Genomic DNA, 27,439 nt, shown 5'->3' with positions numbered 1-27,439 from the left:
GTTTTTCTGTAGGATATTTTAATCTTTAAGGAAGCCATTGCACAACAATTGGTAGGGCTTACCTCTGAGCTAAGTTTTGTTTAACTTCCTAAATTTTTTAATTAGTTTTATTTCAGTTTAATCACCTAAATGATTCTCTTTGTTAAATTATATTTTCATGTCTTGAGTTGTTTTTATTTTTTCATTCAACTGCTTATATTTTTACAGACTTTTTAAAGGAATTCATGATTTCACATACCATTCATATGATAATTCATATCTTTTTAAGAATTTCATTTATTTATTACTTTTAATTTTTTATAGCCCAGTCGTTACCCTCCTCCCAGTCTGCCCTCCGAAGGTTCCTTATCCGATTTTTCCTTCCCCGTGTCTCCAAGAGGATGTCCCCACCCCCTGACCCCCACCCCTGCCAGGCCTCCCCACTCCCTGGTACCTCAAGTCTCTTGAGGGTTAGGTACATCTCTCCCTGAGGCCAGACCAGGCAGTCTTCTGCTGTGTATGTCCGACCAGCTAGTGTATACTGTCTAATTGGTGGCTCAGTGTCTGAGAAATCTCAGGAGTCCTAGTTAGTTGAGACTGCATGTTTTCCTGTGGGGTCACCCTCCTCCTCAGCTTCTTCCAGCCTAATTTTCCCTAATTCAACCACAGGGGTTCCCAACTTCAGTCCATTGGTTGTGTGTAAGTATCTATGTCTGCCTTGTTGGGCATCTTAGGACTGCCCTGCTAGGCCCCTGTCTGTAACACACCATAGCATCAGTAATCGTGCCAGGCCGTGGAGCCTCCCCTTGAGATGGATCCCAAGTTGGGCCGGTCACTGAACTTCCTTTCCCTCAGTCTCTTCTTCATTTTTGTCCCTGCAGTTCTTTTAAATAGGAATGATTCTGGGTCAGAGTTTTTGACTGTGGGATGGCCACTCCCTCCCCACTGTTGGGCATTTCAGGTACTCCTCCCTTGAGTCCTGAGAGTCTCTCAATTTCCAAGTTTCTGGTATTTTCAAGAGAGTCTCCCCTACCTTCCACCCTTCAAGGTTGCCAGTTTCTATTCACTTCCCTGTACCCCCAATACCTGATCATGTTTCCCCTTTCCCCTCCCTCTCTAACCCCCCCTAGGTCTTCACCCCTCCCCCTGTTTCCCATGATTGCTCTCTGTCCTCCCAAGTGAGATTGAAGAATCCTCACTTAAACCCTTTGGCCTGTTAACCTTGAGTTCTGTGGATTGAATCCTGGGTATCCTGTACTTTTTTGGCTAATATCCACTTATTAGTGAGTATAAACCATGCATGCTCTTTTGGGTCTGAGTTACCTCACTCAGGATGATATTTTCTAGTTCCATCCATTTGCCTGTAAAACTCATGATTTCCTTGTTCTTAATAGCTGAATAGTATTCCATTGTGTAAATGAACCACATTTTCTGTGTCCATTCTGTTGTGGGACATCTGGGTTGTTTTCAGCTTCTGGTATCACAAATAAGGCTGCTATGAACATAGTGGAGCATGTGCCCCTGTTGGCATGGTGGGGCATCTTTGGGTATATATGCCCAAAAGTGGTATTGCTGGGTCTTCAAGTAGATCTATTTCTAATTTTCTGAAGAATCTCCAAATTGATTTCCAGAGTGGTTGTACCAGCTTGCAGTCCCACCAGTATGTGCTGTCACCAGAGTTTTTTATCTTAGCCATTCTGATTGGTGTAAGGCTCATTTTGATTTGTATTTCCCTGATGACTAAGAACTTTGAGCATTTCTCGACCATCCTTCACAGACATGGAAAGAGAAGTTCTCAGTTTCATATGGAAAAACAGAAAAAACCCAGGCTAGGGAAAATAATTCTTAACAATAAGCATTCTGGGGGAATCACTATTTTTGATCTGTACTACAGAGCAATAATGATTAAAACTGCATGGTATTGGTACAGAGACAGGCAGGTAGATCGATGGAATAGAATCTAAGACCCAGAAATAAACCCACATTTTTGGACACTTGATCTTTGACAAGCCAAAAATATACAGTAGAAAGAAAAAATCTTCAACAAATGGTGCTGGTCTGACAGTAGAAAATTGAAAATAGATCCAAATTCATATCATTTTTAAGGTCCTTGAACACTCATAATAGCTGTTTTGAAGTCTGTCTTTAGCTTCAGCTATATTGCATTGCTTAGGGCCTGCTGTGATGGGGTTACTGAATTCTGGTAGAGGAGTGCTGTCTTGATTGTTCATGTTTATACGTTTGTGTGGGGTGTAGGTATCTTGAGTTCAGTGTTTGAGGTGTTTCTGGGTGTCATTGTCTATTCTTGTCTTTGTTAGGTAAGGATTCTGTTCTTTGGTTGCTGGTGCTCTTTGGATCATGAACAAGTGTGTTGCTGTGGGCTTCCTGGAAGAGAGTGCCTTTGCTAGTCAGAGGGTGGCAGAAAGAAATGGGCTTGGGCTTGGAGAGAGGACTGAAGGTGTTGATGGGAAAGAGCTTAGCTGGACCTACCAGCAGCTTTTAGCCACTGAACCGTCTCTTCAGCCCCTTTAAAATTCCTCTTAAATGCCTTGTAATTCTAAAAACCTTAATGTGATCATTCCTAGAGCACTTTGTATTCTGGGGAGATTTTCTTAGATAGAAGAATAAAGCACTTCAAGCTCATTCCCTGTTGTCTGACTAATTTGTAGATTTACAGGGCTGACTACCTGATCTCCTGGGGTTGTTTTCTCTGCCCTGAGTCCCCATCTGTGTAATTCAATTAGGCTTCTTGTCCTGGAGTGGATAGGATTTTGAAGAGCCTGGGGTTTCAGCGTGGTGTTTACAAGTAGATCCCAAGAGTTCATATCTCAGTCCCTATCTGTAGGAAAGGGTTCCCTTTATCGCTGAAGGAACAGGTTCAGTGTCCTATAGAGTGAGACATTGCCTTGGAGGTAAGCAGTGGCTTTCCTGCCTTATCCCCAGCAGCTGCCCTCAGGCCTTACCGCTAAGGGAAGTCCTCACCAAATGCTTTCTCTTAGAGCAAAGATCCACCTCCCATGGCTTTACTTAAGACAGCCCCACTGCTCCATAAGAAAGCTTTACCCATCCAAATTTGAGAAACTGAACAGTCAGGCCCAAAGTCAAATACATTCCTAGAGATCTCCCTAAGCCTTGTGTCTGCACGTAGGGGTGGTGATGTAAGAGAGAAAAAGTAGGTATGGATGTATGTGTATGTGCAACTATGCTATGCTGGTCTTCCTTACTCTTACCGTCCCTACTCATGCTACTTAACAGTAAAAAGACAGATCTCACTGTAATGACAAAGGTGGGACAGCAAGAACAGAATAATAATGTAGAACAAATCTGAGCTTGCCAGGGAAAATCTGCAAAATCATAAAGAGACCTTGATGAGCTACTTTAATGAAAAGGGTTAATTAATGAACTAAGTTAATGAAAGAGAAGCTAAGGTGAATGATTCTGTGCTTTTGATGTTTTAGGCTGGACCAGATGACATCAGAAACTTTGATCCCATCTTCACTGAAGAAACGGTTCCCTATTCCGTGTGCGTGTCCTCTGACTATTCTATTGTGAACGCCAGTGTTCTGGAGGCAGACGATGCATTTGTTGGTTTTTCTTACGCCCCTCCTTCAGAAGACTTATTTTTGTGAACACTTTGACATTCAGAAACCAATGAACAACCTCTAGCCTGCAGAAGAGATGGAAACACCTATCTGTGTGAATATATTCAACTATGTATAACAGTGCCTCATTTTTATATGTAATAGTGAAAACTATGAAATACGTATTTTCTGCTGTATGCAAGATATAGGGCATTTCAAAGAGCCAAGTTTTGAACTGAAATTTGTATTCTTGTTTATTAGGCTAATTTTTTTTTAACAAAATTTTAAAGCTATTATTCTTAGCATTAACCTATTTTTTAAAGATAACTTTTTGCTATTGACTTTTTTTCCTGTTAAGTTTACACTAACACATCCAAGATAGACTGTTTTAATAGTCTGTTACAGTTAAGATAAGATGTATTAATATCTTTATAATTCTATGACTTTTATCATAGCAGAACTATGCAAATGGTACATGATGGCTTATGATGAAACCCCATCTTCCCATGGTAATTCGCTATTTGCTTCTTAGGATTCAAATGCAAAGGCAGATGAAGCACACTGGGTGCTGGTGGGCATTAGTGGCTCCTCAAAGCCCCACGAGAAAAGGCAGAAAACAATCATTTGCTTTTGAAATACCCATCCCCCATCCATGCATCATTTTCCTCTGGAGGAAAAGGAAATATTTAATGGCCAGATATTTTTAGAATTCCCAACAAACGGAGAAGTAATAAAATGCTACCAGATTCTTGTTTAAGGTGGTGCCAAACATAAATGTCTCTGTCACATATTTATATTACAAATGTCTTCTATTTATGTTTCTTCTGACCCTTGAAGGTTTAGTGTGCTGTTGAGTAGGTCTGTTTTTCCAAATAGCTACTGCAAAACTGCCTTCCTAATTGATCATGTTTTTAAAACGACAGGGAAAAAAAGCAAACTTCTAGAGTGTTTACCTAGTTGTGAATTAAATAATGAAACAGCTAGTCTGGGTAAGTGTGAGTGTGTGTCCCCTCCCACATTCCAACAGAAGGTAACAGTAATTTACTAGTAACGTTTTCGGTATTACTCATTTTGTAAGGCCAGGGATCAGGCATGCACAAGGCTTTGTGAATAATAAGAATTATTATTAAAGAATTATTAAATAATAATTATAATAAGAGCATTCCCTATCTCTAAAGTACACACATGCCTCTTGGTATCTTCACATGACTTAGACAAAGTTCAGAAAACTGACTGTAAAATCACAACATGTCGGTGAACGTCTACATTCATAATGGTAAGATATGTTAGGTACTGAGGAGGTGTTTTAAGAGGGTGCTTCTTGGGACTCCAGTCTCTGGACGACAGGTCCCCAGGTCCTTTGGGGGACAGTGTCATGAGCTTATCTGTGCTAAGAACACCCTTCCCTTGCCCGTCACCTTGACAAATGGGAGGCATTTCTCACCAGTACCCTTTGGCATTAATACGGTCAGCAGAATGGGGGTGGGGGTGCCTCGGTTTGACAGGTAGTCTTTGTATGCATATAGCACACTGGATCTCCCTGACCGGTGAGATGTTACACCTACACTGTACATAATGTGATCCGGGTACTTCTGTCGGCTCGACTTTAACAGTTATTTGTTGATTATAAATCAAGACAAAAGTTGTACATAGATGATTTTTTTACTCTTAATATCCTTTAATTAAATTGCCAAAAATTAAAAGTGCAATATTGTATTTTTAAGAACATATTTTAGATTTTTTTGATGTTTCTTGGATATCAAGAAATACAGATCTATGTAGTATAATAAAATAAGCAAAAGTTTAATAATCAGCATCTGATTTCTGCTATTTTAAATTAAAATTGGTGATGGTTATATAGTAACAACTACTAAAATGAGTTATTTTTGTGTGAGAAAAGGTCTACAACTTCGTCAAAATATCTCGGTATAATGAATCACAAGTTATTTTATATCAACATATACATGGGTCAGAAGGAAAAAAATTCTAATTTTCAAGTTTAACTTTTCTCCCACACTGTACATACAGTCTTATTAAAGATATGCCTTTTGAGCAATCGGACTAGTTCATGAGCTCTTTGCCTGGTTGTTTTGGTTTTAGAGGTATCTCTCAGTGTAGCCCAGCCTGGCTTCAAACTTGTGGTCCTCTTACCTTAGCCTCCTCAACCTAGGATTATGGCCTGTTGAAGGAGTTTTCTAGCCATTGCTTTGTTAAACACCATTCTTCTCAAGGGAGTCAAGGTTTGTTCAGGGAAAGTGTCTTTGTAGCTGGGGGGGGGTCTCCCTGCTGGAAACTGGTACCGTAGGAGAGGCTTTTAGTTGCCTTGGGGCCAATGTCCTTTGCTTTAAGTCCCACCTGTGTATTCTCACCTAGGGTTTGAATGGCACATGTGGATTTTGTGGGGACACAAACATCGAAAGCAAAGTAATATGAAACCATACCATGTGTTTTTGATGGTACCTTGAAATACTAAGGCATGTTTGTGTATTAGAGAAACTAACAATAAAATGAGTATAAGAATATTGGGACAGGGGTAGGAGCGATAGCTTAGTGGTTAAGAGGACCAACTGCTCTTCCAGAGGTCCTGAGTTCAATTCCCAGCAACCACATAGATCTGATGCCCTCTTCTGGTGTGTCTGAAGACAGTTACAATGTACCCATATGGGTAAAATAAATTATCTTTTTAAAAAAGGAATATTGGGATATGGCCTAGAGAAATGGATCTAAAGTTAAGAGCACTTGCTGTTCATGGAGAACCACTCGGCTATTAAAAACAATTTCATGAAATTCTTAGGCAAATGGATGGATCTAGAAAATATCCTGAATGAGGTAACCAAATCACAAAAATGTGCCCATGGTATGCACTCACTGATAAGTGGATATTAGCCCCAAAGCTTAGATTACCCATGATACAATTCACAGACCACATGAAGCTCAAGAAGGTTGACCAGAGTGTGGATGCTTCAGTCCTTAGAAGGGGGAACAAAAATACTCACAGGTGGAAATATGGAAACAAAGCTTGGAGCAGAGACTGAAGAAAAGGCCATCCAGAGACTGCCCCACCTGGTAATCCAGCCCATATTCATCCACCAAACCCAAACAATATTGCTGATACCAAGAAGTACTTGCTGACAGGAGCCTGATATAGCTGTCTCCTGAGATGCTCTGCCAGAGCATGACAAATACAGAAGCTGATGCTCACAGCCAACCATACTGAGAATGGGGTCCTTAATGGAGGAGCTAGAGAAAGAATTGAAGGAGTTGAAGGGATTTTCAACTCCGTAAGAACAATACCAACCAACCAGAGTTCCCAGAGATTAAACCACTATCCAAAGAGTTCACATGGATGGACCCATGGTTCCAGCTGCACATGTAACAGAGGATGGCCTTGTTGGGCATCAATGGGAGGAGAAGCCCTTGGTCCTGCTGAGGCTTGATGCTGCAGTGTAGGGGAATGTCAGGATGGGCGAACACCCTCTTAGAAGCAGGGTAGGGAGGGGGATGGGATAGGGAGTTTATGAAGAGGAATCCGGGAAAGAGGATAACATTCAAAATGTAAATAAAATATATCCAAAAATAAAATCAGAAAAAAAATTCTTTGCTAGTGATACATTGATGTTGATCACTAACACCTTAGAGATTTGTATGATCGTGCGCATGTCCAGGTTTACAGCAAGTATGCAGATGTCATCGTCGGCCAGAAGAGGGACTTGGGTCTCCCGTGACTGGAGATGTAGGTGCTTGTGAATCACCTGACACACGGGTACTGGATGCTGAACTCTGGTCCTTTGGAAGAGCAGCAAATGCTCTCAACCCGAGTCATTCATCTGGTTGTTAATCTTAAGGACATTTATCACAAGTCCAGAGGAAAACGAATCTGAGGTACATTTTGATGGATGGTACAGTAGCTGGATGACTTCACCCATTCCCTAGAATTTTTACATTTGTATTTATTTGAGACTTTCATACATGTATACTGTGTGTTTTGGCCTTATCCGTGCCTCACTCTGGTCCCCCCCCCAACATATACACAACTTGCCCTACAGCATACATGTTCCTCTCCCGACTTCATGTCTTTTTAAAAATAACCTATTGAGTCCAGTTAACAAATACATGATCACTGCATTTCGGTCCAATCTCTGAATGCCTTTTGATTGAGACTGTTAGAATTCAGAGTTATTATTAAAAAGCTGTATATTGATTTCTGACATCCTGTTGCTTTTGTGTTTAGTATTTTTCCTCTTGCTTAACTATTATTCTAACATGGCCCCCTCCCCCACGTGGCTTCAGAGGTGCATTTATTTTTCTCTGTGGTCAGAAAGATTTCTTAATGTAGTTTCTGCCCATCTGGCTTAGTGGACATAGTTCCTTTATCCTTTTTTTTTTTTTTTAAATCACAGAAAGCGTTTTATTTCAATTGTGAGAGATAACTTTGCTGAATCAATTACTTTTCTGTTTACTCTACTGTTTATGTTTTCGTGGTACTCTAGACCAAAAGCACTTTACAGAAGAATTTCTTCTGTCTTATCATTCCAGAGGAAGGGTCCATATCAGTGGGGGATGTAGGAATGGGAAGATGGTTGGTCACATGTTCAGCTGCACACAGCAGGGAGGGGCCCGCCAGGAGGACAAGGCCGTAGACCCTTAAGCTCCAGCAAGGCTCTGCTTCCCAAACATCCCAAATCTCACCGGACAGCACTACCAAATAGATGTGCCCACTGGCAACTCTGTATCGTAGTCTGATTGGCAGTTGCTGTCTTTCAGGACCTTAAACACATCTGTCCAGGCCCTCCTGGTTCTTAAAGTTCACTTGAATAATCTGTCGTTCTGATGGGCCTACCTTGATATGTTAGACCGTCTTGACATTTCTCTTAGTACATTTCATATGCTTGTTCTTTTTATTTGGAGGTTTGGTTTTAATAAAGTGATGGGAGGTTGTTGTCTGTCTGAAATCGTTGTTTAGGAGTCCCAAGTGCCTCCGATATTCGGGTTCGAATATTTTTCCAAGGATGGGTGGACTAGACACAAAAATTGTTTCAATTTTTTTGAAAATGTTTTTGTGCCTTTTGTGCTTCTTTTACACTTATAACCATAGATTTTGTCTTTCCTGGTGTCACACCATGTAGATCTTGAGATTCTGATTAGGACATTTTATCTTTGTCCTTGTGGGATTGTTTTTGTCCCTCCATCTTGTCTTCAAGCTGAGATACACTGTGGTTTCCTTGATCTGTTCTGTTGCTGAGACTTCCTGTGTGTTTTATTTCCAGCATTTCAGGTAAGTCTCTCTTTGTTTAATTCCTCTTAGTATCCGCTGTCTTCCTTATTTCATTCAGGTATCTGTGTCTCCAAACATACTTAGAATTGTATTTTGAGTCCTCTGAGACTTCATTTTATCTCTTCTCACTAGATGGCATAGGATGTATTTATGTGTATGTGTAAGTGTCCTACCACACGATGTGCAACCGCCTGCAGAAGGTATCAGATCCATGGAACTGGAGTTACAGGTGGTTTCAACCCACCTTATGGGTGCTACAAACCAAATGTTTTCTCTACAAGAGGAGGAAGCACTCAACTGCTGTGCCATCTTTCCAGCTTCCAGGTTAAGTATTTTTGATGATCACATAGAAATTAAATATGGTAGAATTGAGTTCAGAAAATAATGCCTTAGTCCGGATACCAGCTCTGTATTATTCCCTGAGTGGGATATTAACTGGGAGAGAAGTCAAGGGTGCCTTTTATTACCACTGTACAGGGTCACACTAGTCAGTAGCACAGGCCCCTTGACTTCAGTAACTTGGAAGTTAAAGACCGTAGGTAGCTGACTCACACTTTAGTTCCTATGATTAAGAATGAAAGAAAAGTAGGGTGAATGGAAAATAATGCAACAAAATAGCTAGGAAGGTAAAGTTGGAGTACAGTTGGTGTCCACAGATTTTAGATATTGTTAAATTTGTGGCAAGTGGGGCTAGAGAGATGGTTCAGTGGTTAAGAGCACTGACTGCTCTTCCAGAGGTCCTGAGTTCAATTCCCAGCAACCACATGGTGGCTCACAACCATCTGTGATGGGACCTGATGCCCTCTTCTGGTGTGTCTGAAGACAGCTACAGTGTATTCACATAGTGAGATAAATAAATCTTTTTTTAAAAGTGTTTTTAAAAAATTTATGGCAAGTTACAATAAAGAAAATGGGTAACAATGAGAGAAAGGAGTTCATACAAGGCTAAAAACTAAAAACAATGAACAGTTTGCTGCCGCTTAATGGGATGCTACAGACAATTCTAACATTCTACAGCATGGATGAGCATTAAGGACATTTTATGAAGTAGGGCACAAGGCACTGGACAACAAATGCTGTATGTGTTCCATTTATGAGTTCTGGAGTAACTGATTTTAAGACAACAGAAGTATTATTACCGGGAACTTGGGAAATCAAGATGATTAAGTACTGGAAACGGTGTCATAGTTTCACGACATTCAGCTTTCCCCCCCCACCCATTTTCATATTTGCCTGTCCTGCTATTTCATACATGAACGACAGCATACACGTGACTTCCTGGCTTTCATCTTGCACCGTGCAATCAAGAGCCATCCATATTGTGTTAGCCTTTATTTCAAGGCAATCTCCCGTTGTCTTGCGTTGCTGTACAGCTGTTTGACGCTAGTTGGAAGCCAACTCAGTCACTTCGGGGCAATGTTGAGTAATCTATGAGTTTACATAAATAAGATTTTCTGTGGATGCGCATTTTCAATTCTCTTGGGTTTAGCCCTTTATGAGAGTCTACCGCAGTTTCCCAAGTTTGCAAAGCCATTTCGCATCCCCACCAGCAGAATTTGAACAATTTTTCACACAGACATTGTCTTGGGCTAGGTAACAGCAAAAGCGGAGGTACCGCCATTTCTTCGCCTGTTGCCCTGGTGAGCGGAGGGGTGAGGTTCCCGGCAGGCCCCGCGCGCGGCGACAGTTGGGGGAGTGCGCGTGCGCAGGAGGCGCTCTCTGTCGCCCTCGCGGGTCCCGCGGTACAGGTGAGTCTTTCCAGAGGTGGCAACGTGGCTGGAGAGCACGGGGGTCTCCTGAGGGGCCGCAGGTTCGCTCTCGCGACCGAGTTCTGAGATGCTTCGGCCTTGGTGTCCGCATCTCAGGATTCCCTCAGCGCTGACAGGAGGGAACACTGGGGTTTATTTATCCCAGGCTTGGCCTGTGTCCTTTTCTCCTCTTAATCCCCTCTTGCAAATGCGGTCATTCCTAAGACTGACTGTCTGTCCGTCTGTCCTGGAACTCGCTCTGTAGACCAGCCTGGCCTCAAACCCAAAGATCCTCCTGCCTCTGCCTCCTGAGTGGTGCTTGCCCTCACTGCCCAGCAAGGCGTCCTCTATTGCAGAGCCCTGTCCATCCTGGAACTCGGAGAGATCCTCCTGCCTCTGCCTCCCGAGTGCTGGGCTCAAGGCTGTGTGCCACCACCATCCTGTTCGCCAGAGACTGGCTTTGAACTCCATCTGCCCCGCCTACTGAATGTCCGCAACCATGACCTGGCCTCGACTGAATTTTTTTCTCTCCGTGTATTACTGGTTGGTCATGAAGCCCAGAATTAGAGTCTTTAAAATTCTAGAATTATCGCCTCCATTTCGCTTTGTTCCAAATACCCTAGACTGGTCCATCCATCTCTTAGAAATACGACACTAATTGAAAACTGGTAATCGGCTGTTCAGTCTCAAAGCATTCTCTACACAGGCAACGGGAAGGAGCTCATTTCCAAAATCAAATAAAAATAAAATGAACATGATTCTGTTTTCAAAAGCTTTGTAAAGTTCTCTTTCCTATATATTTATATTTTCCTATATATTTATAATTATCTTGCACTTCAAAAACTCAGTCTGAATTTATCCAACCGTTTCATTCAATGCCTTCCAACTTCAGAAACCTAATTTTGCTGTGGTTGTTCTTGTTCTTGGTGGTGGTGGGTAGTTTGGTTTGGCTTTGAGACCACACGCTGTGTCGCCCTGGCTGTCCTCGACCTGCAAACCAGGTTAACCTAGAACCCCGGAGTCAATGTTCTGCTTCCTGATCTCTGGGATTAAATTTGTCCATAAGTACACCTGGCAAAAAATTGATATTCCAACAATGTCAACCTTTAAAGGTATTGGTTTTGACCCCAATGTAGTAACAAAAAGTGATCTATGACTCATAATGGGGGTGTTAGTGTATCTGGAAAACTCTCCCATTATAGGAATATTTACCTACTATAAACAAAATTTATTTATTTATTTAGGTGATGCCAAAATTGAGCCAGCCTTGTGCACTAGAACAACAGCACTGTGCTTAAGCCACATAGAAATAAGCTACTTTATTCCTTTAAAGTGGAATACACGGCTTCCTTGTTACTTCCCGTCATCAACCAGAAGAGTGCAAAGCAGAGGAAAGACATCGTGGCCCATACGTGAGGATAAGGCTAATTCTGTGGCTCATGTCACTTACCATGTCCTGTGGCCCCTCACCTGTTCACATCCCTGTGGAAGTTACTGCACAGCTGTTCACGTGGCTGTTTACCTGCTGTGCTCTTTAGAGGACAGGCACTGTGCTTTGCTTATCTTTGTATTGCCGGGGTCTGCAGAGAGCAAGCCAGCCTATAAGTAATAGATGCGGACAGAGAGCTGATAAGGATTCAATAATGTGCTAGTCTCTATTTCCAACCTCTCTAAATAGGATTCCCTAAAGACGGGTTCCAGTCTTAACCATATCGTTCCTAGTCATGTTCCCAGTCATATCACAGTGACTGCATGGCATATCTTGTTTAAAATGAATGTTTTCTGCTTAGGTGGGCATTTTATATACCCCTCTAACCTCCACAGTTTAATGTTCTTTGTCACTGACAAAGATTTAAAATGGAAAGAGGCCTTAATTGTTTAATACCTTTGTCTCTGTCAGCTAAAGAGACTGAGCCAAGAGAGGCCAGCCAATATCCCCAACAAATGCTGGGTCAAAAAACATTTCTCAGGCTTTTCAAGTTAGTGTTCATAGAACCACAGTTACTGTTTTTTTTTTTTTTTTTTTTTTACATTTGTGTGTTTGTATGTGTGTGTGCGTGTGCGCAAGCACGCATGAGCTCAAATTTGGGATTCAAAGGACAACTTGATGAAGTTGGTTTCTCTTACTAAGTGGGTCCCAGAGATCAAACTCACTCATGAGACTTGGCTTTTTATTTTTTAAGATTTATTTATTTTATATCTATGAGTACACTGTTGCTGTCTTCAGACATACCAGAAGAGGGCATCGGATCCCATTACAGATGGTTGTGAGCCACCATGTGGTTGCTGGGAATTGAACTCAGTACCTCTGGAAGAGCAGTCAGTGCTCTAACCACTGAGCCATCTCTGCAGCCCAGAGACTTGGCTTCTTTACCCAATGAGTTCTCTTCTTCTCCCACTGGATTGATGAAACAATTTATATGACTTTCATCTTCAGCCTATGCTTACAATGGGATTGTGGTCATTTATAATTATTAGTTTCAATTTGCATTTTTAGGAGTGCCTGCTCTAAAAAGACATTTGGGCATCCTGTTAAGTTTGTGGTCTTTTGCAGGATCTCATAACTGAATGTTGATTAAAGTGTTCTGTGGGGATGGAGGTATGAGTCGGTAGCACAGGCTTGCATGTGTGCTTTCCTGGTTCAGTCAATGGCTAGGTTTTTGTCTCTTTCCATTGAAGGCTTACCTACTTGCATTCTCAATTTCATGTTTCAATCATTTGTAAGTTTTCTTAGTGGTTTTGTTCCTCATTCTTTCTATGGGTCTCATCACCCCGATCTTTACCACCCACTGTTGTTTACTTGCTATGAATAGATTACCAACAAGGAAAAGATGGAGAATCTTCCCATGAAAGAGGCAGCCCTGGTCTATCTTGACAGAAGTGGAGGCCTCCAAAAGTTCCTGGATGACTGCAGGTACTACAACGGTACGTCAGCGACGGCAACGGTGTGTCGGTCAAGACCCATCAGACTGGAGTCTGCACACACGCATCCTGATGTTCACACTTATATCTTCTCAGATTCAAAACAAAGTTATGCTGTGTATCGGTTCAATATTTTAATAAACCCCTGCGACGTTGTGGAGTTAGACGCTGACCTTGGGAATCACATTTTACACCGCCCCCTAAAGGCCGCTCAAGTCTTCCAGTCGGTAAGTTAAAGACGAAATGGTTTTTCATGTCACTCGGAAATCTCGGTAACACGTTTGCTTGTTTGGAATCACAGGTCTGCTTTGTCGCTGTTAAGACTCTCTCATTAATTGAACAGTTGCAGACGGAAACTCAAGTAAGTTTTAATTAACCCTAATTTTTTTAAACTAAGGTATAAATCTTCAAAACAACATAAAATACTGTTTTCACAGGAATACGTTAGTAATTAGAGTGTTTACTAATTCCTGTGTCAGACTCTCTTCTACCTTTGCACACTTGTTATTTTTATGTGAGGGGTGGTCATGTTTATTCCAGCAGAGTCTGTGGTCAGAGGACAATGGTGTCCTCTGGGGTCTCTTCTTCCAGCAGGAGGGCTCAGGCCGTGAACTCGCTGAGCATCCCGATGCTGTATTGATGTGTCTGACTAACTGTAGTGGAGGAAGGATGTGCTTCAATGCTGTGCGCGATCAGGTCTGCCGCCCACAGCTGCCAGTGTCAGGGTAGGTGAGCCTCCCATGGCTCACCATTTCTGGAAACACCCCCAACCACACGTTTACCAGGTACTCTTCTGAATCCAGGCCAACAGCCAGCATTAACACAAATACAAACATGTCTCATTTTGCCCACGTTATCACTCTTAGGAATAAACACTTTTATAAGAACCACTTCAGAAGCATCCAAATGTAAAGCGATTATACAACTGACTTCCATATATCTATCTTTCAAGCTCAGTGATACAGTGTATATGCGTTATCTGTATTTCTCTGAAAATTTTAAAGCAAATCCCAGGTGCTCTCTCACCCCATACCTACTTCAGGATCAACTTCTAAAAACTCTTGTGTCTTTCTTATATAATCACAATACCATTTATCAACATTTATTTTCTTGATCTTACTTAATATCCAGTCCATATTTTTTAATTTTTCCAATTTTAACTGTTTGGGTTTTCTTTTTCTGAGTCAGTACCGAGGCCTGGGTGAGGTAGTGCATGCCCTATAATCCCAACACTTAGGAGGCAGAAACAGGAAGGGTTAAGGTCATCTTCAGTCGCACAGAGGATTTGAAGGAAGCCTGGGCTACTACAGCCTATCTTTAAAAAAAAAAAGAAAAGAAAAATAGAAAGAAAGCCCTCTCCAAAAAAGACAAATCAGCATTAAAACAAGGTTCACACACTGCAGTAGTTCTGTATCGCTCTCTGGGGCTTCTTTAGTCTGGCTAGCCCCACCCTTTTTTATACCATTGACTTAAAAAAAAACCTGGTTAATTATCCTGTTAGATGTTATGCATCTGGATCCATCTAATTACTTTCTTATGATAGCCTGGGTTACTCTTCGGTATCCTATATATCTAAAATCAGACTTGACTCTGGAGGACTAGATTCAGCTCATTTTAGCAAATGCTATATAATGTTACATATTCTACATTCTATATGATAAGGATATAAGAGTGCCATTTTTAGTGATGCCAATTGACCAGTGGTTCAGATATGATTGTTCTGATTCCTACATTAACTTTATAGTTTCATATCAACTCTCACCTGACGGTTTTAGAATGCTGTAGTCTATCATTTCATTAACACTTGTAGTTTTATATTTTTTTCATTTTGCCACCCTTTCTGATTTATCTGAAATTATTATATAAAATAAATTGTCTCACCTGGGGATAGAGCTGGGTAGAGGAGCATTTGACCAGCATGGGCAAGGCTCTGATTTAATCTCTAACACTGATAAATAAAAATAAAAATAAATTATTGTTTATCATTATTCATCTGGTTTCTTTAAAATATAATTTGTCTGGGAAATGCAGGATAAACATTTGATTATTTTCCTTTTAAGGCTTTGGAGGGTAATGACTTGAAAACAGGTAGCAACCTGTAATGATGCCCAATATTTCTTTTCTGTTTTTCAACAAGAGAATTTCATGAGCTCATCAGTATGTCTGTAGAGAGAGACATTTGCTTCCATGCCTGGCTGCTTTAATCGACTCCTTGTACCACAGGGTAGAAGGAGAGAACTTATCCTCACAGTTTGTCTTCTGACCTTCACATGTGTCACATACTGTGACATACGTGTGCATGTGCGTTCGTGCATGTGTAAATAAGTCTATTTAAAAAAATTAGATGCCTCAATGCCATCTTCTATATTTTCTTTCCCAGTCTTGGAATCATTACTTTCTCTCTAAAGAGCTCTGATTCCTTTTAATGTAAATTGATATTTTGAGAGGACAATTGGCTTTGAAGTGTCCAGTGCTATTGGAGTTCACATTGTTTTTTAGTGTAATTCAGAGGATGTTTATTTTCTAAGGAGAACTAAGTGTTCATTGTGGCATTTTTGATTAAGATATTATAAGACTTGTATTTAAATTTTATATGTTTTCTCTGACTTAATATTTGGTTCATAGCAACAACAGCCAATTATATGGTATTCTTACTCTATAATAAGGCAAGTCAAGTTGTGTTGCAACTTTTACTAATGTGCTTTTTGTGTTCTTCTCAGATCAATATTGTGCTGAAGCTAACACATTTACCACCCCTGCCAAGCTATAGTCTTGATCTTTGTGAGTTTCCACTTAACTATACATCTCAGAGGTTTTATATGATGCAAGGGATTGTAACTGCAGTGACAACAATAACCAAGTACACACAAGGCGCACGGTTCCTCTGCTCAGATGAAGTGTGTCCTTTTTCAAAAGGTCAGTGCTCACATGGGAATGCAAAGATCAAGTTGTTCCGCCTCAAACCGTGTCTATAATTGGTAGCTAATGAAAGTGTGATGAACCAGACATTTTGGTGTCTCCTAATGAGTTTATTGAGTATAATCTTGAAACCGTCTTCCCTGCAGCCCACAGCTTAGTGAGACGTCCTGTTCTGAGAAAGGACATCAGATGACACTGAGCGAATGAGAAGTTTGTTCAGTTTCCACTGTGCTTCAGACTTAGCCTAGTCAGCCCTTCTTTCCGTCCATTCCCGCGGCTGCTGGGCTGGGGGTGTCCGCTCTCCTCTCTGAGCTCTCTGTACATGACGCCACATACAGAACTTGTGTATTTAAGTGTCTGTGTTACCAGTGTCTTAGCACAGTGCCGGGAGGAAACAGCCATGTTGCCAGCACTTGGGACGCTGAAGCGGGAGGGAAGAGGATTCGAGGCTGTTCTGGGCTACACAGTGACACCTTGTCTAGACAAACAAACAAACAGGCAAGCAACACACACCTGCTGATAGTATTAAATGAGTGAAAAGAGCCCAGTGTGAGAGAGCACTGTTTGCTTTCAGGGTTTCAGTACATAAGAGTCCATGTGCCTGGTGCTACGGAGTCTACGACAGTCAGAAATGACTTCTCATGCAGCCTCTGCTCCTCTCCCCTTCAAGAAGACAGGAAGTTTAGAGTACTCGGTGGTAAAAGCTGCATTTACGTTTTGTGATAACTTTCAAATAGTCACTTGTATTTCAACGTTAGAGTTAAACTGAATGTGCATTTCTATTAACACTGTCTTTGTTCTTTACCTTAAGATAAGCAGGTGGTTGAAATAATGACCACAAAAATGCTTCGTGCTTTTCAAGGAGATCCTGAAAACCAGCCTTTTAGGTTTCAGTCACTTAGTGTCTTCCTGAGAGGTGTGTAAAGTTCTGTTTGAATTGGAAACAAATTGCTATAAAATATGGAGCCACCTAATGTATGCTGACCTACTGTAAAGTCCACTAACTGCAGAAGCATGGAAAGTCGTCTTCATCTGGAATGGCCATAACTGTGTGTGTGTGTGTGTGTGTGTGTGTGTGTGTGTGTGTGTGTGTGTGGTATGTGCTTGTCCTTGTGGACATGTGTCAATACTGGGTGTCTTGCAGCTCTCTCTCTCAGCCCTGTTTTTAAACAGGGTCGCTCACAGGGTGGTAGCTGTCCCATGAGCTCAGGCACTGGCCTAGCCTCCCCTATACCACTTAGCACTGAGGTTACATGTGTGACCTGCCATTCCCAGATTCTCGTGTGGGCACTAGGGCAGTAGGCAGAACTCAGTAAAGAGCATGGCAGGTACTTCGCTGACTGAGCCTCTTTTTAAGCCCTTAATTGTGCTTTAAAAATAAACTTGGAAGGCTGGTAAGATGTGCTGTCAGGAGAAATGCTGCCAAGCCTGACAGCCGGAGCTGATCACTGTAACCCACATGGTGAAGAAGAAAACTGATTCCTGAAAGCTGTGCTCTGACTTCCAACATGTGCGCACACACACACATACACACACACACACACACACACACACACACACACACACACACACACGTGATGGAGTTTAAAGGCTTAGCCCAGCCTGCATGTGTGAGAAGAGCATGGCCTAGCATAGCAGTAGTGCTTGGAAGACTGGCCTAGATGTGCATTCAGTTTTGCCACTTACAATAACTTGGCCCGGCAGAGACTGCTCTCCCAGTTTTCCATGAATAAGGTACAGGTGGGAATAGCCATAGTTTACATCATGTCTTACAGGTAAGAACTAGAACTGCTGTAGAGAGTGAGTGGTATCTTTTAAAATGACTTAATTTTCTAAATAACTAACGTTACTTACATGATGTTTATTAACATTCTTAGCACTTGCTTGAAATGTGTTCTATCTTATATAGAGATTTCCTCCTCACTACATTATAGGTGAATATTTAATAATCCTAGTTGCTATTCTACATGCCTCTTGAAGCTAACTCATGTTAACCTATAAATATCAACATATATCAGCAATACAATGACCTTGGTTTCCATTTTTGGTGCCATTGCATGTGGATACTCTTTAACCAAAGGTAAACACTTAAGTACTAATCTGACTACTGAGTTGTCACTTGTTTCAGATCTTGATTCACATGATGATATGCAATTTTCATTTAGTGAATGCTATTTTCTTTTGTTTAATAAACATAGATGAGCTAGTGAATAAGATGACAATAGGAAATGAATATAAAATTATTGGAATTCCAGTGTGTGTCAAAACTTCACAAACGACTCTCTGTGTAGAAGCAAATAGTATCACTCCTTCCACAGCAGGAGGTAAGAAAAAGCCACGTGTTTTAATGTAGGTAAGTCCATCTGTTTAGCAAACAGCTTGCTCACCTTTGTGCTAGCCCCTCTCCCACGCAGTGGAACAGAGTAAATGCCAGCAGCAGAATGCCAGGCTGCCTGCTCTTGGCCACGGAGCCGGCTGTGGTGCGGCTGTGGTGCTGCTGTGGTGCGGCTGTGGTGCGGCTGTGGTGCTGCTGTGGTGTGGCTGTGGTGCGGCTGTGGTGTGGCTGTGGTGCGGCTGTGGTGCGGCTGTGGTGCGGCTGTGGTGCGGCTGTGGTGCTGCTGTGGTGCGGCTGTGGTGCTGCTGTGGTGCTGCTGTGGTGCGGCTGTGGTGCTGCTGTGGTGCTGCTGTGGTGCGGCTGTGGTGCGGCTGTGGTGCGGCTGTGGTGCGGCTGTGGTGCTGCTGTGGTGCGGCTGTGGTGCGGCTGTGGTGCTGCACACTATGATCCTCGGCAGAAGGGACACAAGCTTGACACCAGCTTGGGCTCCATAATGAGTTATTTTAACAAGGCTCTACCTCCAAATAAAACCCCCAAACTGCCAATGAAGGAGTCCCTGCTAAGTGTTATTAAGGATAGATACAAGGTATTTACAGTTTTGGGGTAATTAAAGGCCTCTTTCTTGAACTAAAGCATTCATTGACTCTTTGTAAGTTAGTCATTTTTCTCATTGCTATCTTACAAAAAGTAAATGAGTCTGACATTTTTTCGGAGCGTGGTAGGGCCCACTTGACAAGCCTAGGGCTTGGTGACAGAGGCAGAAGTCAGCCTGGGGTACACGTAGTAAGAAGCCGGAACTCTTTGAGGGTAACAAGAGGTGATAGATTTGTTTTCTGGTTAAGGTAATTAATTCATAGTCACTGCTGTGGTCTGGGGAGGAGATCAGATAAAGGCAAGGGGGTGAAACACCACCTTTCTTACCAGGTCCCTGCACAGCTCCATCGTAATTTAGCACTATGTACCTACAAAGTGGAGAGCAGCCTTGTTCCTCTCACAATAGAGAGGATGGTATTTTAATAGAGTGGGAAGTTTAGAATCTGCACTAATAGAAGCCGAACTTGAATTTTTTTTCTTTTTCTCTTTAAATGCTCTGTAGACCAGTCTGGCCCCAATTCAGAGAATAGCCTGCCTCTTCCTCTGCCTCCTGAGTGCTGGGATTAAAAGCCCAACTTGAAATTAAATGCGAGTGAATTCTAGATTCTTCACTTTATCTTGGAGAGAGCGAGCAACACAAACCAGCAGTTTGGCCATTTTCATGTACTGTGAAGTGCTCATGACTTACTGGTTTGTTAGCATATATGCACGTCTGCTCTCTGTTGGGCTCTGGGATTGAAGTGTTAGACTAAGGGAGGCCTTCCTAGGGACCTGTGCTGTGAGAGCCTCCCAAAGGATAGCAGAGGCATCGCACACAGCTTCCCCTCTAACATTCGCCTCTCTGGGGAGCCGCCTAGCATCTGGGTGAACATTTACACTATTACAGTGTGCCATAGTGCAGTGCTTTCAAAGAGGAAAACACAAATCCTTCAAACCACAGCACTCCGGGCACTTCCCTGCTGCCTCACACATGACTTCAGAAAGCAAATGGCTGGCGTCAGCTCACAACTCATTCGTGTGGGTGTGTGAGGTGAGGTGATAAGAAATGATGGGCAAGCATAGTCACCAATCATAATGTCATAAAATTTGAGTATGGCACATTACAACAACTATATTTTGAAATTATTTTGAACAAATGAAATCAAATATCTGTCCTTTCTATTTTCTTTCAGTTCCTTCAGGAGTCAGTGACAACTTGAGGTGCCTCCTCTCCCTGACTTCCAGTTCCTGCTGGAGATTCACAGCACTACTGGCCAATGTCTTCGCATCGCAGGTTGTTCCTCCTGGGACTTACAATTTGCTCAAACTCTGTTTGCTGATGAGTCTGGTGCAGACGAGAGACTGCAACAGGGAACGAGAGGACTGGTTGGATATTTTAGTTATAACCAGTGACACTCTGCTTGTAGAGAGGTAAGATGCTCGCCATGAAGTCTTCAGATTATATATAACTCACAAAATTGTATAAATTCTTCCTCCTGATATTACTATAAGGTGACTAAATAGGATGCATCTGACTACTAAAGTATTTAAATACAATAGTATTAATAAAGTTGAAAACTTTTTTTTTTACATGGTCTTACTATGAAGCCCTGGCTGTCCTGGAACTCACTCTATAGACCAAGCTGGCCCCTAACTCGGAGATCTGCCAGCCTCTGTCCCTGAATGGTGAGATTTAAGGCATGTACCACCACCACCTGTCTTAGAGTTTGGAACTTTTGGTGTCAGATAAAATGTATATATAAGAAATAACCAGATCTTATAACCGCTCTTTTGAAGGCTTGTTATGTGTTTTACGGATATGAGTGCTTTGTCTGCACGTTTGCCTGCTCAGCAGAGAAGGCACTGGATCCTGTTACAGAAGGCTGTGAGCACCATGTGGGTGAATTGAACTCAGGACCTTTGGAAGAGGAAGCAGTGCTCTTAACCTCTGAGCCATCTCTCCAGCCCCACAGAGACAAATATCATCATTATTAAAAAGCAATAAGTTTTGACAGATTTTTCTAGTTTGCTATGATAAACACCATGACCCAAAAGCACCTCACAAGAGGAAAGGGTTTGTTCGGCTTTCCTGTCACACTCGCTCACTGAGGGAGGTGAGGGCAGGAGCTCCAGGCAGGAACCTATGCCCAGGAACTGACAGAAGAACCCGAAGACTGCTGACTGCTCACTTGATCTCTGTCTCGCTCAGCTGCCTTCCTTCTACAACCCAGGACTCTCAGTGTGTAGAGGCCACAGTGACTGGACCCCCCCACATCAGTCATTAATCAAGAGAATGTCTGCCAGACATGCTCATAGACCAACCAGTCTGATGGAGGCAGTTCCTCAGCTGAGGTTCCTTCCTTCGTCCCAACTGTCTGTGAGAAAGGACAATACCCAGCACACAGACATATCCTCTTATAAACCAGATAAACCCACGATAGGGCAATATTTTATCACTCTGAAAACTACCTCCCTCTTTCTTCCACTTACCACCATAACAAACTTGCCTGTTGTCTTCCCTTACCTGTCCCCTGAGACTGGGCTCTGTAACCCTCGCTGTCCTGGAACTCTCACTTTGGAGGCCAGGCTGGCCTCTGCCGCTGCTAGGTCTAAATGTGTGCCAACCACCACCTGGCTAATTTCCTGCTCTTGAGCGTCATAAAAACAGTTGTTCTCTTCTGTCTTGCTCAGTGTATTTTTAGGGTTGGTTCACTGTGTGAGTCAGTAGTTTGTCATTTTTATTGATGAGTACTTCCTCTTGATATGAGTTTGCCGCAATGTTCTTATTCTTCTCCCAACGATGGATATCCTGGTTTTGCATGTTTTGACTATTACACATACACTGTTCTATTTTTAACTTTCTGGTGACAGGGAGCAATACTAGGACTGGGTATGTACTAGGCAAGGCCTCTACCACTGAGCTTCATGCCCATCCCTGCTGTAAACATTCTTGCGTAACGTTTGTGGAATATTTCATTTTACTGGGTAAAGACCTGGAGTATTTGCTGGGGCGTATGGTAGAAGCAGTTTTAATTCTATAACAAACTATTAGTTTTCAAAACTGCTGTAAAGATGTCCATTTCACATTGCTGCCTACAGTATGAGGCTCTGTCTGTCTGTCCGTCCCCACACTGGTGGTTCAGCATCACCATAGGAGCCTTGCTGGTGAGGTGGGCCTAGGATGCCACTCACACTCTCTAGCGCAGAGCTCAGCTGTTCCCGTGTGTTCATTTTCCACTGTATGTCTTCACGTGTTCTGTGTTTCTCACCTCCTAAGTAAGTTGCTTCGGTGCATTCCTGTCGTGAACAGACTGAGATTTCTTATCTGAAAGCTTTTATGAGTTTCCTGAAATTTGTCGGTGATGGGCAAACACTTCAATTTAGAGGATTTCCGTTTCCAGTTTATTTTCTCTTATATTTCATGTTTTCTGGGTTCTAATTAAGAAAATTTTGCCTACTGGAAAGTCGTGAAAATTCTTTAGTTTTCTTCTAGAAATGCATTTTGGCTTTTTGTTGAGTCTTTTCTGTGTATTCAGTCCGTGTTGTTGGGGAGTGCAAATGCCCTAAAGCATACATGGGGTCAGATGGCAGTTTGGTGGTGTTGATCCTCTCTTTGTACCTTTATGTGTATTCCAGGGATTGAACCCAAGCTGCTGAGCAAGTGTCCTTGCCCACTGAGTGGTTAGCTGTCCGCATGGCCCTCGAGTTAGTGTTGGTGTGTGGTGTCATGTAGTGAAAGTTGATGTTTCTCCCATGCAGTTTCCACATCATCTGTTATAACATTTCACTTCCTCGTTTCCTCGAACCGAGTTTGAAATTAAACTAGACTGTGACCGTATCTGAATGTTACTTTCTGTTGAGAATGTTTGTCTATACTTAGCCAATAGTACACAGTCCTCATTATTCAGTCTTGAAATCTGGCAAGGCAGCCTAGTAAGACCTTGTCTCAAAAATTAGATACTTTAAAAAAGTTATATACAACCTCCAAAAATGCTATTTTAAGTAGTTGAGGAGTAGAAATGGGCATTAGAATTTATTAGAAAGAAAATGAAAACTCCCTATATGATTTTAATATGATCCATAGCTAAGAACCACTGTTCACTTCAGGCTAGAAAGTTCCTTTTGAAGTGTCCTCTGTGTTGCTTACCCCTCAGCTAATGTTTAGGTCTTATTTTGATGCATACACTGAACACACTTCTGGCATTTTCCTATCTACATGTAAAGGACACTACCTGGGTCCCTTTTACATTCCATGTCTGTATGTATCTAGTCATCAGACATGTTTGCAACAGAAAGTTATAATTTTTGTGGTAAGGATTTAAAGATGGGCATATCAGGCAGTTTTCATTGCTGTGGTGAGTATTCAATGCTCACAGTTGTAGTCCATCATTTACATGGTCTGTTGTATAGGCCCCCTCTGAGGCAGAAGGCCAGGCAGAGACAAACAGCGCATCTTTGATAGCCAGGAAGCAGAGGGAGAGACAGTATGTTGCCCAGAGAATGTCTGTGGTGACCCACGTACTTAAGCGGTTCTAACTCCTAAATCTCCTGTTGTGTTGTGAATCCCTCAATCGATCAGGTAGGAACCACCAGGATCCATGCACTTTGCCCATAATCTAACCGACCCCCAAAACACGAGTGCTCGGAGGGTATCTCAGACTCACCACACTAAAGTCATGGTTCTTTATCATAATTTGAATTTGAGAATTAAAGAAACTGATGCAGTTAATTTTAATAATATTAAAAGCAAAAAGAAGATGTAGCAAAAGTTGTCATGATATGGAAACAGCAGGAGAAGTCAAGATAGGGCATTGACAAACCTAATAAACGAATGTGGAATATATAAAGAAAGTAATCCAAGAAGACAGTGACCCACTGGGCGGTGGCACACCTTTAGCCCCAGCGCTCAGGAGGCAGAGGCAGGATCCGGTGTCAGCCAGGTCTACAGAGAGCGCCGGGACAACCAAGAGCACACAGACAAACCATGTCTCAGAAAGCAAACAAAACAGTGATCCAGCTTAAATGTTGCCTTCCTGTGGCTTTCTCCGATTCCTTTCTAAAAGGAAATAATAATTCCCCTTGTGGTGTTCTCCAGAAATTATTTTAGAATTATTCCATCGTAAATTCTCTAACTCTGCCTATGCTGTCAGTTGTTCAATAAAATACTAGGTTTCATATATGTAGATCTTGATAGACATTGGTCAAATTAAATTCAAACATGTTAACATGTAGTGATGCCATTATTAAATATCTGAATAATTTATTTTCCCTAGACTTTTGAATTTTAGCATGACTCTTGTCTCCCGTGGTATCCATCCTCCTGTCTGTACTGAAGTTTTCCCGACTGTGTCCAGAAATAAATATGGAACTGGAGCAGTGAGCGTTCAAGCTGGCGGTGCTTTGCTTGCTAAGGGCGGCATCTGCTTTATAGGAGACCTGACATCACATAAGAAAGATAAACTCGAACAGCTTCAGTCAGGTAAACGGTCCTTTCTCAAACCATCCCACATGCTCAGCCTCTTCTTGCCAGTACTGAGGAGTCATCTAACAGCTGAGACAGTGCTGCACGGGGCTCGGATGACAGCTCTCAGTGCAGCTTTAGAAATCAAGTTATAACTTAATTTGCAAGTGCACTGTTTTAGCCTTTACTCCGGGTTCTAATACATGACTGTATTTTGAGCCAATTTTGTTCCTTTTTGTCTTATTGTATTATTGAAGACTTAGCACTATGAGGAGAATACTTGTTCCAAATCTTCAGGTTAATTGTAATTAATGCTAGCTGTGGAATTGTTGTTGTTTTAATCTTAATACCCACAATGAAGAGATTTTCTTCTATTTCTAGTCTGCCAACAGTTTTATTATGAATCAGTGTAGGATTTTGTCAGATCTTTTAGCAGCAGTCTTATAGGATCTTGGGGAAATTAGAACCAGTGGTCTCTGCCACCAGCGGTTAACCAAGGGGGTTGCTGGAGGCTGGCTTATATAGACTAGCCAAGGTTAGGAGAGGAGATTCTGCACCCGGCAACTGTGCTGACAGGATTTAAATTAATAAACCTATCTGAATATTTTTTCCACAGAGCAAAGGTAGGCAAAGAAAGAGAGAAGCTGAGAGGGGGCTGGTGGAGTGTGGACAGTAGCTCCATGCTTTCCAGGTTGGGGGTTGGTTGAGCATGATCCTGAGCTAAGCTGGGAAAGGCAGTAGCTGGCTGTTGGTGGAGCTAAGCCAGGAGGAAGAGAGTCAGAAGTGGGGCCAGCTGCAGCTGATCTTGGAGCTAAGCTGGGAGCTAAGCCGAGTCCCAGGCAAAGAAGGAAGCATGTTTTCTTAATTTCCATGCAACATAAACTCTATTTTCATTAAATGCTAATTCCCTATTTCCCCCTGACATTAGCCTCTTGGTAATATTTATCCCATTTTCTGTCTTTATGAAGTTGTCTATGAATAGAATGTTGTTCATTTTAATGCTGAGAACTATTCTATTACATTGACAGATATCTTGTTTCTACTTCTTGCTAATTGTGAATAATCTGTTATGTGTATTTACCTTAGTTACTTTTTAATTGCTGCGATAAAACACCACGACCAAGGTAACTTAGAACAGAACAATTTAATTTGTGGCGTATGGTCCCAGAGGTTTGAGTTCATGGCCGTCCGTAGTGGGAGCATGGCAGCAGGCAGCTATGGTGCTGGAGCCGTGACTGAGAGCTTCCATCTGATCCTCAAGCACCAGGAAGAGAGAGCTGACTGGAATGCTGTGGGCTTTCTGAATCCTTGAAGCCTGCCATTGGTGACAGACCCCCAACAAGGTCATGCCCTTAGTCATTCTCAAACAAGTCTACCAACTTGGGACCAGTATTCAGACGTAAGGGCCTATGGGGACCAATCTCTCTCAAACCACCTCAGTAGTGGTGTACAAATACTTGTTTGAGTCTAGACTTCGCTCCTTTGAATGTATCTAATAGTGGAATTGCGGGATCACTTTTTGTTTGACCGTTGAACCATTTCAAGAGAGAAAAAACCAATTGTAATGCATAAGGGATATGTTTTTTCTACATCACTCCTATTACATCTTATTTGTAATGTTTGAAGAAAACAAAGTATAGGGGCTGGAACAGTGGTTCAGTGGTTAGAGCACTGGCTGCTCTTCCAGAGGTCCTGAGTTCAGTTACCACCACCCCCATGGTGGCTCTCAACTGTCTGTAACTTCAGTTCGGGATATCTGATACCCTCACACCAATGCATTTTCAACAGAAGTATTTTTCCTTTTTTATTTCCATTGGGCTCCACTAAGTAGAACTACTAGAATGGCAAAAAGAATTTTAAAGAATTGTTGCGAATGTGGAACCTCTGGATTCTTGTGTGTTGTTAGAGGGGGTAGCAAATAGTGCAATTCTTGTGAAAACTGCTCGGACGATTTCTATGAGGTTGAGGATTCACAATCCAGGGAAAGAGAAGTATAAGTCAGTAGTTATCATAACTCTCCATGTCAGTGGGCTGAGACACAGGTAAGAGATTGATAAAGCACACTTCTGAGTATGTCTGGAAGTCATTCCAGAGAGGGTAAATTAAGGAGCACCACCCTGCGTGGTGGTGGCACCTCTGCTGCCATGTCCTCCCTGCCATGATGGAGTGACCTTTAGTACCACGGACTAACACGCATGAACACCACGCGTGAATAACACGCGTGAACACCAGAGACTGTCAAATGAACTAACAGGTTATTTTGAATCCACTTAGGAATCCTTGGAATAAGGGTAAATCGATACACTGAGTGTTATAAAGTGTGAAGGAAAAATAAACGTGCGAGGAGGATAGTACTTTTGTTTGGGTTTTAGGTGGGGCAGGGCTTTGACAGCTTCGGTTTTGAACATGCCGGACTGAAATACCTTCTTCCACAGGCTTTGTTTTCTGCCATTCCCTTATTAATGGACTACTCTCTGTCACTTTTTTTAAGCACATAGGGACATTTCTGAGTTGGGGACATGGCTTGAATGATAGTGTGAGTCTACCGTACACAAAGCCCTGGGGTCTATCCCATGACCACATACACGATGCATGGGACTAACTATAATCCCAGCACGTGAGAGGTGGAGGAAAGGATCAGAAAGT

The 27,439-nt window shown here is 42.2% G+C and overlaps 2 protein-coding genes across 2 annotated transcripts in view; both read left to right on the top strand.

Annotated features, from left to right (window-relative positions):
* The window catches only part of LOC308437657 (serine/threonine-protein kinase Sgk3), a 34,631-nt gene extending 29,345 nt beyond the window's left edge, over positions 1-5,286 (top strand). The window contains exon 16 of the mRNA XM_080938767.1: positions 3,438-5,286. Within this exon, the coding sequence (XP_080794893.1) occupies positions 3,438-3,608 (171 nt within the window). The 3' untranslated portion in view covers positions 3,609-5,286. The remainder of the gene's footprint in view (positions 1-3,437) is intronic.
* Positions 5,287-13,414: 8,128 nt separating this feature from the next.
* The window catches only part of MCMDC2 (minichromosome maintenance domain containing 2), a gene marked incomplete at both ends in the record, with an annotated part of 28,588 nt that continues 14,563 nt past the window's right edge, over positions 13,415-27,439 (top strand). Inside the window, 9 exons of the mRNA XM_080938625.1 lie at positions 13,415-13,508; positions 13,602-13,732; positions 13,807-13,866; positions 16,226-16,421; positions 16,999-17,121; positions 17,236-17,340; positions 18,623-18,748; positions 20,526-20,763; positions 24,606-24,811. Of these exons, the coding sequence (XP_080794751.1) occupies positions 13,415-13,508; positions 13,602-13,732; positions 13,807-13,866; positions 16,226-16,421; positions 16,999-17,121; positions 17,236-17,340; positions 18,623-18,748; positions 20,526-20,763; positions 24,606-24,811 (1,279 nt within the window). The remainder of the gene's footprint in view (positions 13,509-13,601; positions 13,733-13,806; positions 13,867-16,225; positions 16,422-16,998; positions 17,122-17,235; positions 17,341-18,622; positions 18,749-20,525; positions 20,764-24,605; positions 24,812-27,439) is intronic.

Source organism: Micromys minutus (genome assembly GCF_963924665.1).
Source record: "Micromys minutus genome assembly, chromosome: 26".
Lineage (NCBI taxonomy): Eukaryota > Metazoa > Chordata > Mammalia > Rodentia > Muridae > Micromys > Micromys minutus.
The sequence above is the reverse complement of the archived record's forward strand: the minus strand, read 5'-3'. Positions and strand labels throughout refer to the sequence as shown.